This window comes from Trichophyton benhamiae (genome assembly GCF_000151125.1).
Source record: "Trichophyton benhamiae CBS 112371 chromosome Unknown contig00024.0, whole genome shotgun sequence".
NCBI classification, from domain to species: domain Eukaryota; kingdom Fungi; phylum Ascomycota; class Eurotiomycetes; order Onygenales; family Arthrodermataceae; genus Trichophyton; species Trichophyton benhamiae.
Genome location: NW_003315063.1, coordinates 291 through 11,946, shown reverse-complemented (window position 1 = coordinate 11,946; position 11,656 = coordinate 291). Strand labels below are relative to the sequence as shown.

At 49.0% G+C, this 11,656-nt stretch overlaps 5 protein-coding genes across 5 annotated transcripts; 3 read left to right on the top strand and 2 right to left on the bottom strand.

The window, feature by feature from the left end:
* Positions 1-52: 52 nt before the first annotated feature.
* Positions 53-1,519, bottom strand: ARB_03917 (Amid-like NADH oxidoreductase, putative; the record flags this gene model as incomplete). Its single annotated transcript, XM_003009833.1, has 3 exons — positions 53-190; positions 264-575; positions 686-1,519. 3 exons carry the CDS (start codon positions 1,517-1,519, stop codon positions 53-55), a joined length of 1,284 nt encoding a protein of 427 aa, XP_003009879.1.
* A 2,101-nt stretch (positions 1,520-3,620) lies between these two features.
* On the top strand, positions 3,621-5,282 carry ARB_03916 (C6 transcription factor, putative; the record flags this gene model as incomplete). The annotated part of the gene is made up of 1 exon (XM_003009832.1): positions 3,621-5,282. One exon carries the CDS (start codon positions 3,621-3,623, stop codon positions 5,280-5,282), a length of 1,662 nt encoding a protein of 553 aa, XP_003009878.1.
* Positions 5,283-5,707: 425 nt separating this feature from the next.
* Positions 5,708-7,148, top strand: ARB_03915 (MFS monocarboxylate transporter, putative; the record flags this gene model as incomplete). The annotated part of the gene is made up of 3 exons (XM_003009831.1): positions 5,708-5,928; positions 5,992-6,133; positions 6,192-7,148. The coding sequence occupies 3 exons, from the start codon at positions 5,708-5,710 to the stop codon at positions 7,146-7,148; spliced, it is 1,320 nt and encodes a 439-aa protein (XP_003009877.1).
* Positions 7,149-7,523: 375 nt separating this feature from the next.
* On the top strand, positions 7,524-8,614 carry ARB_03914 (uncharacterized protein; the record flags this gene model as incomplete). The annotated part of the gene is made up of 3 exons (XM_003009830.1): positions 7,524-7,820; positions 7,892-8,239; positions 8,402-8,614. 3 exons carry the CDS (start codon positions 7,524-7,526, stop codon positions 8,612-8,614), a joined length of 858 nt encoding a protein of 285 aa, XP_003009876.1.
* A 215-nt stretch (positions 8,615-8,829) lies between these two features.
* On the bottom strand, positions 8,830-10,948 carry ARB_03913 (uncharacterized protein; the record flags this gene model as incomplete). Its single annotated transcript, XM_003009829.1, has 3 exons — positions 8,830-8,886; positions 9,048-10,815; positions 10,884-10,948. 3 exons carry the CDS (start codon positions 10,946-10,948, stop codon positions 8,830-8,832), a joined length of 1,890 nt encoding a protein of 629 aa, XP_003009875.1.
* Positions 10,949-11,656: the final 708 nt, after the last annotated feature.

The window sequence follows — 11,656 nt, the reverse complement described above, 5'->3', positions numbered from 1 at the left end:
ATTATAAAAAATAATGAAGAATATACTATAGCTTCAATAGGTAGTTTGTGATTTAATGGCCAGTTATATCTCTTGGGCTGACTCTAAGCTTGCTCCAGGCTTGGCCAACGCTGAGGTCAGTACCACCACCTTTGCCTGTCAACATCAGTTCGCGGCCATTATCATCTTTCACATACCAGACATAGTCGTTCTACCGAGTAGCCGAAGGGTTAGTAGATACACGAGGTGGAGGTAGAACTGAGCCAGAAATACATCACTCTTACCTTTCCAAGTGTTAACTTGATTACTCTATCAACGATAGATGGACGGTATGTAACAAGTTGGTCCTGGCTTTTGATCAGTGTTAGAATATTTGACGCGACTATTTCTGCCTGGGATTGGCAAGCCCGGCCCATCCGTGGACCATCGGTTTTGGCGACATCTCCCAGTGCAAAAATGTGTTTGTTTCCAATTCCAGGACTGTTGTTGACCTGCAGAGTTGGATGAACGAGGATCTGGCCGGTTTCTTTACATATGGCGGAGGGAAAGCATTTCGAGAGGATGCTTGAGTTTGGGAGTTGTCCCGTGCACCAGATCTAGAGTACGAGGTCTAGTTTTAGCGATAAGTGTCTACAGTCCAAGGTGTGATACATAAAATTCAGAAAAGGGCAGTGGATAAATCCCTAGGTTTCGCAGAGTTCCTTACCACCAAATCATATATCTCTTCAGAGCCATTCTTAAACCGCAGCGACAACTCCTGACTAATTGGGGCAGTCCCATCAACTGCTTCTGTGGTGCTCTGTGGTCGTTCACCCAATATGCTCTTAATATTTAACCGGTCAAGTCTCTGCAGAATATGCCCATGTAAACGCGGACCAAAATTTGGCAAGAGTTGGTGCCGTGAGTGAATTAGGGTAACATTCTTAGCCGGAAAGAAACTCTTGATATCAGTTGCAACTTGAACTCCCACAGGACCTCCTCCTATCACTGCAATTCTTTTCGCATTCTGAACTTGTTTCTGGATCACACGCATTTCAGCACATGCATCCTCCTTGTCTTTAGACTTCATCCTTGCCGGTGGGGGTTGATGGGATCCCGTTGCAATAGCAAGATACTCATAGTTAATGCTCTTGCCCGACGCCAGTTCGATCGTATTTCCTGTGACACTCGTTGCGGAGTCTTGAACATGCTGAAAGATACCAGCAGGTGCGTGGCTAGCAATTCCGGTGTATGGAATGAAAGCTGACTGCTCCATTCCCGGGACCACCCCGAACCTTGGGAATACATAAAGATGGTTAAAATGCGAGTTTTTTTCAATCAAGACCGCCCGATAGCCAGTCGGCAATGTCTCTGTCAGTCGCTGGGCAAGGTGGATACCGGCATATGAGCCACCAAGAACTACCACATTCTTCGGCGATGGGGTCGCCTGGTATAACCATCGATGTCCAATTGCTTGTATATGTTGGTACATACGGGCTAAACCTATGCTTAGCATCGCCCGCGAGCCCTTGCCATAGAACTTAAGTGACTCTGACAGCATGATTGTCAAGTTGTATGGAGGATTTATAGCCCAAGCACACACAGCAAAGGCGAGGAAACGACAAGTAAGAAATGACGGATGGAGAAAAGAATACGAAGGCAATACTTACAAGTACAGGTTTCATCCAAGTTATATACTCGCCCATAATTAGGAACGTCTCAGGAAAGTTTGTTAGCATTGGAGAATAAGACCAGGGGAAGCAGAGCAATTGTTTGCACCGGGGATATTCATTACTATCCCCGGGCCATGCCCGTGATCTCCGACGGGCATCGGGCTTATGTATCGCGTCCTTCTCTCTCCTGGGAGGTTTAGTTGCGGGTGTATCGTTTGTATCAACGCACGGTCAGGCAGGCAAACTAAATACAGTACTTCCGAAGCTAGGTAGTTATAATAACCCGTTGGAGGAAAGGAGAAGAACCTCTCCCAGGAGGATAACTGCTTACTTGGCTGAATTCAGGGGCTCGCCGTCGCAGAGCAAAGAGCCGCTGACTAATAGTATTAAGTTAGTTTAACGTTCCCACGTGATAAGGCGAAACTTTGTTTGTAATACCCGCGGATCTGAGTTTCTCTTTAGCCGCGACCTCTTTTAACCGCAGGTGAATTTGGCTTCGGATTTACCAATAACGTACTATGAACTTCAGAAGCCACTTTATCAGTTTTATTTTGCTTGGTTCTCCACTGGCTCTAGTAGTGGACTGTTATTCTAAGGGAGTTTGGTTTTGAGGCTTCGAGCAATTCAACTATTTAATCAGCCTCAAGCATTGGCACAAAATGGGGTCCCCAGAGGGAAGTTCGCTGAGATGTAGCAGAGGAACTCGAGCTTCCCGAAACAATTGCGTGTATTAAGGTCATCGATTCGCGCAGTTTGGATCAAAAGACATGGTCTCTTTGGCCTGTTCCTGGGAGGTACGGGTCGACCCGCTCGTGCCGTTGTGCTAGTTTGCCATCAAACTCCCGGCCCGGGCGGGTGCAGGGGATAACTAACTACTAACTACTCCGACGGACTGAATGGACCATCGGGTCAAAATTCAGTCTCATAAAGGGGCAGGCATTAGTGCCAAGTTAATTAATCACCAAATTCTATCTAGTAAGGCCTGCTCACTTCGTTTGGGATATTTACTAACAGGTAACTAGTTTATCACAGCTTCTGCCTCCTTTATGCCTGTTAAATGCACGTCGCTCAGTCAGCTCTAACATCGATCGAGCAGAGATTTCATCTGTGTATTAACTTAGGCTCATACATCTAACGAGTTATATCTATCGTATCCTTGGGGCCAGTCTTCCTTTATCACTCTTCGTCTGCTGTGGCCCATGCCGGACATTTCCAGTTTCCACCACCACGACCACATCTAGCTGTATGGAGAGGGCCTCCACTGCGCGGCCATCGCGCCGACGCCGTAGGCCGACGTTAGCATGTGAGCCGTGCAGGCGTAAAAAGGTTCGGTGAGTCGAGCCCAAAGCGAACCGGGTACCTGGACGAATAACTACGAGGAGGAAGGCTGTTATATTAATTGCCAGCAGATGTGATCGGAATCTGCCCTGCGAGCAATGTTGTCGCTCCAAGACGGAGTTGTGCAATTATCTTACCGATGACGACTCTCTCGCCGAAAGCTTCAGCAATAGTCGTGCGACGAGCCACATTACGCCGCCCCGTCCCCCTGCCGCAGGTCCTTCAAGCAGAGGCCATTCCACAGCCCCCCAGGGGACACCATACCAGATATCTGTTCTCAACACTCTAGACACTAGGCTGGCGGCTGCTGAGCCTACGAGGGGCCTTTCTGTACCTGGTTTCAACGCTTCTGACCGAGTTCCTGCCCACTTGTTACATGTGAAGGACCCAGTTATTACCCCTGATATCGGTAAACCTCCAAGCTCAGATACAGACTCGCTTTCTGCCCCGAAAGCTGTAAATATTGCTGCAGCCTTGTCATCTGCAGCCTATAAGGAGAATACCGTAGTCCGAGGGATCTTCTCAAAGACAAGGTTCTTTGGTCTTAGTCATTGGATGAATAGTATCTATCAGGTGCGTAACAACGTTTTGCCAGCTACGCAAATTCAAGCAATGAATACTCATTATCACTAGTTCCCTCAAGTGTACGACATGCTCCAGAAGTGTGAACTAGACGAGACCTCCGAAGCTCGCGCAGTTTACGATAAATGCAAATCCCTGGCCAGAGCTATTAAGGCCCAAGAAATTGCTAAACATAACCCAGTTGCAAACATTCTGGACCATGTTCCTCCTAGAAATGTTGCTGAACCGCTAGTGCAGGCATATCTCCGAACCTTTGAGTCGATATTCCGGGTCTTACACGTGCCATCATTCTTACGCGATTTTGAGAGCCATTGGGATAACCCCGGCTCCTCAAGTCCCGACTTTATCGTCAAGCTACTTCTTGTAATGTCCATTGGCTCTATCTTTTCTCCGGCTCGCAGTGCATCGGACACCAGCTATTCTACTATATCCCAATGGATATATGTGGCGCAATCATGGCTAAACTCTCCGTTTGAGAAAAGTCGAATCAACGTCTCAGGGACACAGATTCACTGTCTTCTACTCCTGGCACGCCAGGCGAACGGTGTCGGGGGAGACCTGGTCTGGGTCTCGGCAGGTTCTTTGTTAAGGACTGCAATGCATATTGGACTTCACATCGACCCGTCACACTTGCCTAATGTTACTTTCTATGACCAAGAAATCCGACGAAGGCTATGGGCGACCGTCCTGGAGATCGTCGTGCAGTCCAGCATGGATTCTGGCGGGCTTCCCCTAATTCACATGCAAGATATAGACTCTGAGCTGCCCTCTAACATTGATGACGAGCAGCTGGAGGGTGCCAATGAAATTATAGATGCCACGCATGCGAAGCCTTTAGAGGAATATACTATGACCTCCGTCCAGATTGCGTTGGTGAAATCGCTTCCTTTAAGGCTAGGGATAGCCCAATATCTAAACGACTTCCGCTCGGAACACTCTTATGAAAAGACACTCCATCTCGCTTCTCGCTTATCCTCGTTTTGTCGAGACAATTATCTCCTATTCCAGTCCTTCCCCACTGGCATGCCCCGCCCCGCTTCGTTCCAGATTAAGATGCTAGACCTGTTATCATATCGATTCCTACTCGCGCTACACCACCCTTTTGCCATGAAGGCAAGAGCAGATCCTACCCTATACTATTCCCGGAAAGTATGCATAGAGCTAGCTGTCTCTCTTTTGGCCCCCCTCTCCGCCTCCAATGATACCGAATCTTCTAATGACAACTACACAAATCTCAAAATCTCTGGCACCGGTTTATTCCGCGATGTGCCCGTGATGGCTATCAGCACAATATGCGAGGCACTAACCTACCAACTCGAAGAAGAAAGGTCCTCCTTCATACCTGTTTCGAGCTTATTTTCGCATCAAAACCTGCGGGAAATTATCGAAGAATACGTCCACCTCCTTGACATGAGAATAAAACATCGCGAAACAAACATCAAAGGCTATGTGCTATTTTCATGTATATTCGAACACATTAATGCCGTCCAAGCTAGCCTGCCAGTTGAACAGGCAATTGCCTCTGCTTTGAACCGGAGCTTGGATCAGTGCTACTACACATTGAAAACCAGAGCTATGGCATGGGGAATTAATATGTCACCAGACATCGGAATAGATACCCCTGGACATACTCAACTTAATGATAGAACACTTGGGACGCATGATTGGCTTATTGACGATGGGATGGTAAAGTTTGCCTTTATCCCTGTTTTTGTTGTACAAGTAAATTAACATTTTCAACTCCGCTTCAGGATACCGGGATGGGGTTTGATACTTCGCTCTTATCTGGTTCAATACTAAAGGGTATCGGTACGGGAAGTTAATTTCATGCAGCTTTCGCTGTGGACCATTAACTACGCAATTTATGTCCACTGAGAAAACCACTTCTAAGTATCTAACTATACGACTCGATATGACAAATCTCAAGAGTCGGTAATAGCAACGTGGGTCCCACCGTCAACGCCTTGTCAAATTTTATGTCCAGCTAGTGTCCCTTATCACCGAGGGGACAACCTGATCTCCGGTTGAGTCATCATCTCCGGGCATGGCTTAGTTGACCACGGGTCTTTCTCCAGCAACGCTTATCAGAGCCTTTTAAATGACAGATGAGCTTGCTCTTCCAGTCAGTCAAATATGCCAACCTAAATTATCACACGATGGTCCAATGCACACAGGCGTCCTCCAAACTGGAGCTTTCTCTCAACAACCCTGCGAAAGACCAGGAGACAGCGGCTATCCCCAACCAGCCAAACCAAGCCAGCAATGGTGATGACTACACCCTTGATGAATTTCCTGAAGGCGGCGCTCGCGCATGGGCTGTTGCCATTGGCACGGCCGGTATAGCGTTCTGCACCTTGGGTGTTATCAATTCGTTCGGGTGAGTATACCGTTCAATCGTGCTTTTTCAGTTGCTCAAGTCCACCGTACTTACATCTGATAGGGTTCTTCAGGGCTGGTACCAGGTTAATCAGCTGGAGGACCGGACTGCATCAGAAATATCATGGATCGGGTCCACACAGGCATTCTTCGTGTTTGGGGGAGGTGTAATCGGAGGGCCTCTATTTGATCTCTATGGAGCCAAGGTACCTAGTATTGAAGTGCACCAACTGAACAACTATCGGGCTGATTTTAGGCTGTTAGGTTATTCGGCCGGCGGCATTTCTCTATGTTGTGAGCATCATGTTGACCAGCGTCTGCAAGGAGTATTATCAGTTTGTGCTCGCTCAGGGCATTCTTGGTGGTCTTTCCAATGGCATGACCATATTTCCAGCGATGTCCGCAGGACCACAATATTTCAACAAGAGGCGCGCCGCTGCCATGGGAATAGGGATAGCGGGGTCTTCCCTAGGAGGTATCGTCTGGCCCATCGTCCTAAGTAAGATGTTAAATGAGACAGAGCTGGGCTTTGGATGGACTATACGCATCGTGGGATTTGTGTGTCTAGCCCTTCTTCTGCCATCTTGCATAGCAGTCAAAGCCCGCCTCCCGCCGCGAAAAAACCAGTTCTTTCTCTGGTCATCCTTTAAAGAGCCCCCTTATCTATATCTCGTCGCTGCAGGCTTCTTTGGGTTTCTTGGAGTATTCACACCGTTGTTCTATCTACCTATCTATGCCTATATCCAAGGTGCAGGCGTCTCACTGGCCTTTTATCTCGCGGCGATTTTCAACGCAGCATCGTTCGTGGGTCGAGTCGTCACCGGTATTCTTGCCGACAAACTGGGCCGCTTCAATATGTTTTTCGCAGCGACCATCAGCAGTGGTCTCCTTACAGTTTGCTGGCCTGAGGTCCATACTAATGCTACATTGGTTGTTTTCGCTTGCTTCTTTGGCTTCTGCTCTGGTGCAGTAACTATGGGAATGGCGGTGGCCTTCACCTCCATTCCCAAAGACCCCAGGAACATAGGTACATATATGGGTATGGGCATGGGGATCGCTGCTATAGCGGCACTCGTAGGGCCCCCTATTAATGGAGCACTCCTTAGCGGCCGGGGGTTTGCTTCAATGGCATACTTCAGCGGATCAGTGAATTTTCTGGCGGCGTTTTTGGTGGTTATAGCCAAACATTCGACCACCAAAGGGATTTTTTCGAACAACTGAGATAATTTTATATATATATACTTATCCCCGAGCATCAACATTCGTTAGGTAGCTAGGCTTGCATTCCCTTGATATTGTCTTCACTGAGAAAGTCTTCGTTTTTCTCTCCGGTACCTCAAAGAAGTCATATCTCTGTTTCTATTCACCTCTCTTCTTCATGAGCTCCCTGGCCTGCTATAACAGCAGGACAGATTAACTAGTTAATCAGCCACATTTAACTATCACCCGAAGAGAGGGCTTCGCAGCCGACCAAGCACCAGAAGTCTTCCCCCTTGCCCTGTAAACTCACAGCCAGTACTGCACTGGTCACTGTTTCTCCTTTCATGATCATACTTAATATCATCTCCTTGTTGGCGACGTTTGGACTTTATGACCATGGCTGAGCGTCTGACTTCGACACATAGCCTGGCAACAGTTGGGCTAGATAATGTATCTCCACAGCACTTCGAGGTTTTGCAACAGGCTTTCTGGACAATCCTTTTTACCGATCTAGCCACAGAGACATTTGCCCAAGTCGTTGACGGCCGTCCCACGCGTGACGTCTATCGAGACTATTTCAATGAGTTTCGCAAAAGCTTCGAGAATAATATTCATCCAAGCAATGCAGCCTTAGAGGCTGTCGAATCTTACCGTCGAAATCTAAACCTTGGTAATACTCAGATCAGTGCAAAGGTAGTATAACCATTATATTCATGGGCTCAAAGCTCTACCTCGGAGGACAAGTACTAAAAGCTCGTGAGTAGCTTGCACAAGCATTCCAAAACGCCAAACCTGGATCAAGAGAATTCCACCTGCGTCTGATTGAGATTCTTGCTGTCCTCTGTCATGGCATCGCTGTCCACCTGTACCAAGCCTACGATGGAGGCTTCTATCAGCCAGAGCCCCCCGACCCTATCACATGGCACGAGGAACTCGTCCCTAATATGCCGCCACCACCGCCCCGTAAAGCTTTACCGGCGGAGCTTTACCATTCCTCTTACGGCTCCTGGGGCCAATACCCAAATGGAGTTGCCGACATTGTTGGTTACTGGGTGGAGTACCGTCTGTTCGGTGGAGTTATTCTATTTGATCGTGGAGAGACCGGGTTTGAAGTAAGAAGACACTCCTGTATTTCTCTTGTAAGATCCTTCAATCACTAACTCTTAATCATTTTCCCACCCTAGTGCAAGGATATCTTTATTCACCCTGTGGGCAGGTATATGATCTTTCAACTCTCAGAAACTCAAGTGCAGGCCTATATTAGCTTTCTACAGGGCGGACCACAGCCTCCAGGTGGCATTCGCTTCAAGGCTGAAGAATATGCACGTCGTGTCGATGATAACTATGCTATGGATATAAATATTTATCGTGATAGATATGAACGGATTATACCTAAGCGGCGGGCACGCTGTATTATTCGCGGTGAGGACCTCCCAGGACATGCGCAGGCTATGGAAGATTGGGCCAGGCGAACGGGAAATAGTTAGGGATGGTAGAAATTATTTTGTCAAGCCGCAGGCTGCAGCGAGAGCAACTAGCTACTGATGGGGTCGTAAATATGCTATCAATTCATTATCACATTACTCGGAAACCCTGTTCCAAAAGCAACCAAAATACAGGATAGGAATATCTGAAGTGGTAAAAATAACGGTGGGGCCGGAAGACACATAACGCTACCTAGGACTAGAAAAAAAAAGAAATATTACAGCCGTGAGTCAGTCACAGCCATAAAACCAAACTTGGGTATGCTTTTTGATAGCTAAATATTCATACGCCTCTTTCAGTGACTGTCCAGCGTCTCTTTGAGACAGGCTCGCGACTCCTCAAACTCCAGAGGCCATGCTGCGATCTCGCGCGTTGAGGCGCACCATCCGATGTGCTACTATTGCGAGAGGTTGTAGAGTTAGATGCATCCCCTACCCCTCTTGGAACAGCAGATCCTTCGAAGTCGGGCATTATATCGTCGACAGGCACGTTGGCAGGGGAGGAAGAACCCCACAAACCTGGAGCAGCGTGTTTATCAACAGAAAACGATCGTGACAGATTGTGTAGCCCTCTGGTGGTGCCATTGAAGCTAGAACTGCGCGACGGTCCAATAGAGAATCCATTATCTGGTGAGTCTGGAACAGACGATAAAGATGTAAACCGGTGCCTATACGATGATATAGAGCTAGGAAACCCCCTAGGGGACGGTGACTGCGCCGAGTTGTTATTGCTGACGCGAAGGTGATCTGTTGAGTTTACCAACTTTACTTGGTATTCTTCAGATACTTCACTTGGACTCGGCTTCCTTTGCATTTGCTGGGCGGCCACCACGTTATCCGCCGTAGAGCCCTTGTGAGTGGCGAGAGTCAAGGAAGCCATTCCAACATCCAGGAGGGCGGGCCGGTTTGTCAAGGCACCAATAATGGCATTGCATCCGGCGCCGTGTGTAACAATTATGAGAACTGTATCGCTGTCATCATCTTCTGTCGTGTCTGCTGTGGCGGGCGGATCATTCGATACAAGTTGGCATTCCTCCCGGTGGGACAACCTCCGTTTACTCTTGTTGCAGTCTGCAGTCTTGTACCAGGTAATCATTCTTTCGAGCCCGGCGCGGAACCTGCGATGCATGGAACTCCACTCCTCTCCGTACTCCCCGCCGCTGCCCCAGTCAAGAGGGCTCTTCATGCTGTCCCATTGATAGTCCACGTCAACACAAGCATCCCTCGCATGTGCTACATACCCCGCGGGTATGGGATCTGAGGGGGAAATGGCATAAGTGGGCGTTGGAGAGATATATTCGGTGTCATCATGTGGCTGTGAAGAAACAGTGGAGAGCTTCGGTAAGCCCTGAATGCTGGCGGTTCTGTCAGTTGAAGAGCTTTGAGTGTCCATCTTGCCCCCAAAGGCATGCGCGGACACAGGTGGTGGAGTATTCTCAGCTTTCCCTTCAGCGGCATTGGCAGAGGCGAATCCGTTCCAGCCTCCGGGGAAGTTTCCACGTGCCGACCGGGTACTTGCACTGGAAGGCAGGGAGTCCTCCTCCCGAAGTAAGCTTGCCTTTGCACCAGCCAGCATCATGACAGATCCTGGCGGCGGGGTTATTTGATCGAAATAATCCGGGGTAAGCCATTCACCCAGCCAAGCGTCCAGGCGCAGCAAACATTGCTTCTCATGCGACAGGTTTGTCCTTGGCTTTTGGGAGTTTGCTTCACCAGCTAGCTCCTGAGGCTCCTGGATAGCAGTTAACTGGGGTGAACCCTGATGTTGCGGCCGTGGAGAAGAGGAACGCCAGCGGTGGTGGCTCGATGGAGGAGGGGTTCCAGGTTGAGGTCGCTGGTGAGGTGAGGGGTCCGCTGATGCACGCTTTGACTGGCTGATTCCCGCACTGAGTGATATTCCCGTCTGTACACAGCGTAAAAATGGAGACGAGTGGATGATGATTCGATGCTTCCGCCGCTCTTGTTCTGGCAGGGCAGCGCTAGGCGGGCTTTGAATAGTATGATGGCTGCTCTCCTGCGAAGCATCAGAGGACGATAAAGTGGAAGGAAGACACCCATAGAGTTCGCGGTAGTGTAGGAGGGATCCAATGCGGACCCCAAGGGCCTGGGACTGCTTCCAGCCGCCGTATGTCAGAGGGGGGTCGTAGGGCGTGGGCGAGGTAAGATGCCACTGTTTATCAGCCGCATCCAGTCGAGCCCCATGTCTGGAGTCGTCAGGTTAGTTATACACGCTCACTCGTCAAAGAGAGGTCGAAGAATATTATAGCCTTACCTGACGACAATGATGATGCTTGGCGGCTTCCCCATGATTGTTCGCTGGCCGCCTTGCTTGTTCAGCTGGAGACCGGGATAGCAGGCTGGTGGTCAGCGGTTGGAGGGTAGAAATGAAAGACGAAGAGACAAATTAGGCGGAAGTCGAGGCCAATAAAATTTCAACGACTGGCTTTGCGAGTGTCGAGTAGGTATCCGTGAAGTGCTTGCATGGCTGTTTTATTGGGTTCAGTGTTTGGCGGTCGATGTAACTAACTGCGCAGCGGGTTGGTTGTTCAAGGGCGCCGTTTGACAGGACGACAAGCCCGGACATCACACGGCGAGGAGAACGGCGCATAGCATGCAGCGGACGGTCGCCATCACGACACAGCCGGAGCTTCTGGCGAGCAAGAGGGGGCAAACAAATATACACCCTTTATTCGTGGCTCTTCTTCTTCTTCCTTCTTCCGTCTGCCGTCTTCGTCTTTCGTCGTTTTCGTTCGTTTTTCTTGGAGTCGTTAAAAAGCATGTGATCTCTCTGTCACGTGAGGATCCATGAATGGATGACTCAGCTAGTAAGTTGCTTATGTCATCTTCCATCTTCTTCGCGACTTCGACTTTCTTTGAACGTCAACTTTTTCGACTTCATCTTCTATCTCGCCGGATTTCACTCCTGTTGCTGTGACTTCTCGCTGCTAGCAAACTATGCCATGTTCCTCCATATTTGCTTTTGACAGCCTCTCTCAGCTCTCGATAGATATGCCTCGGGTTACTCGCCGCACCTCCTTTGTCCGG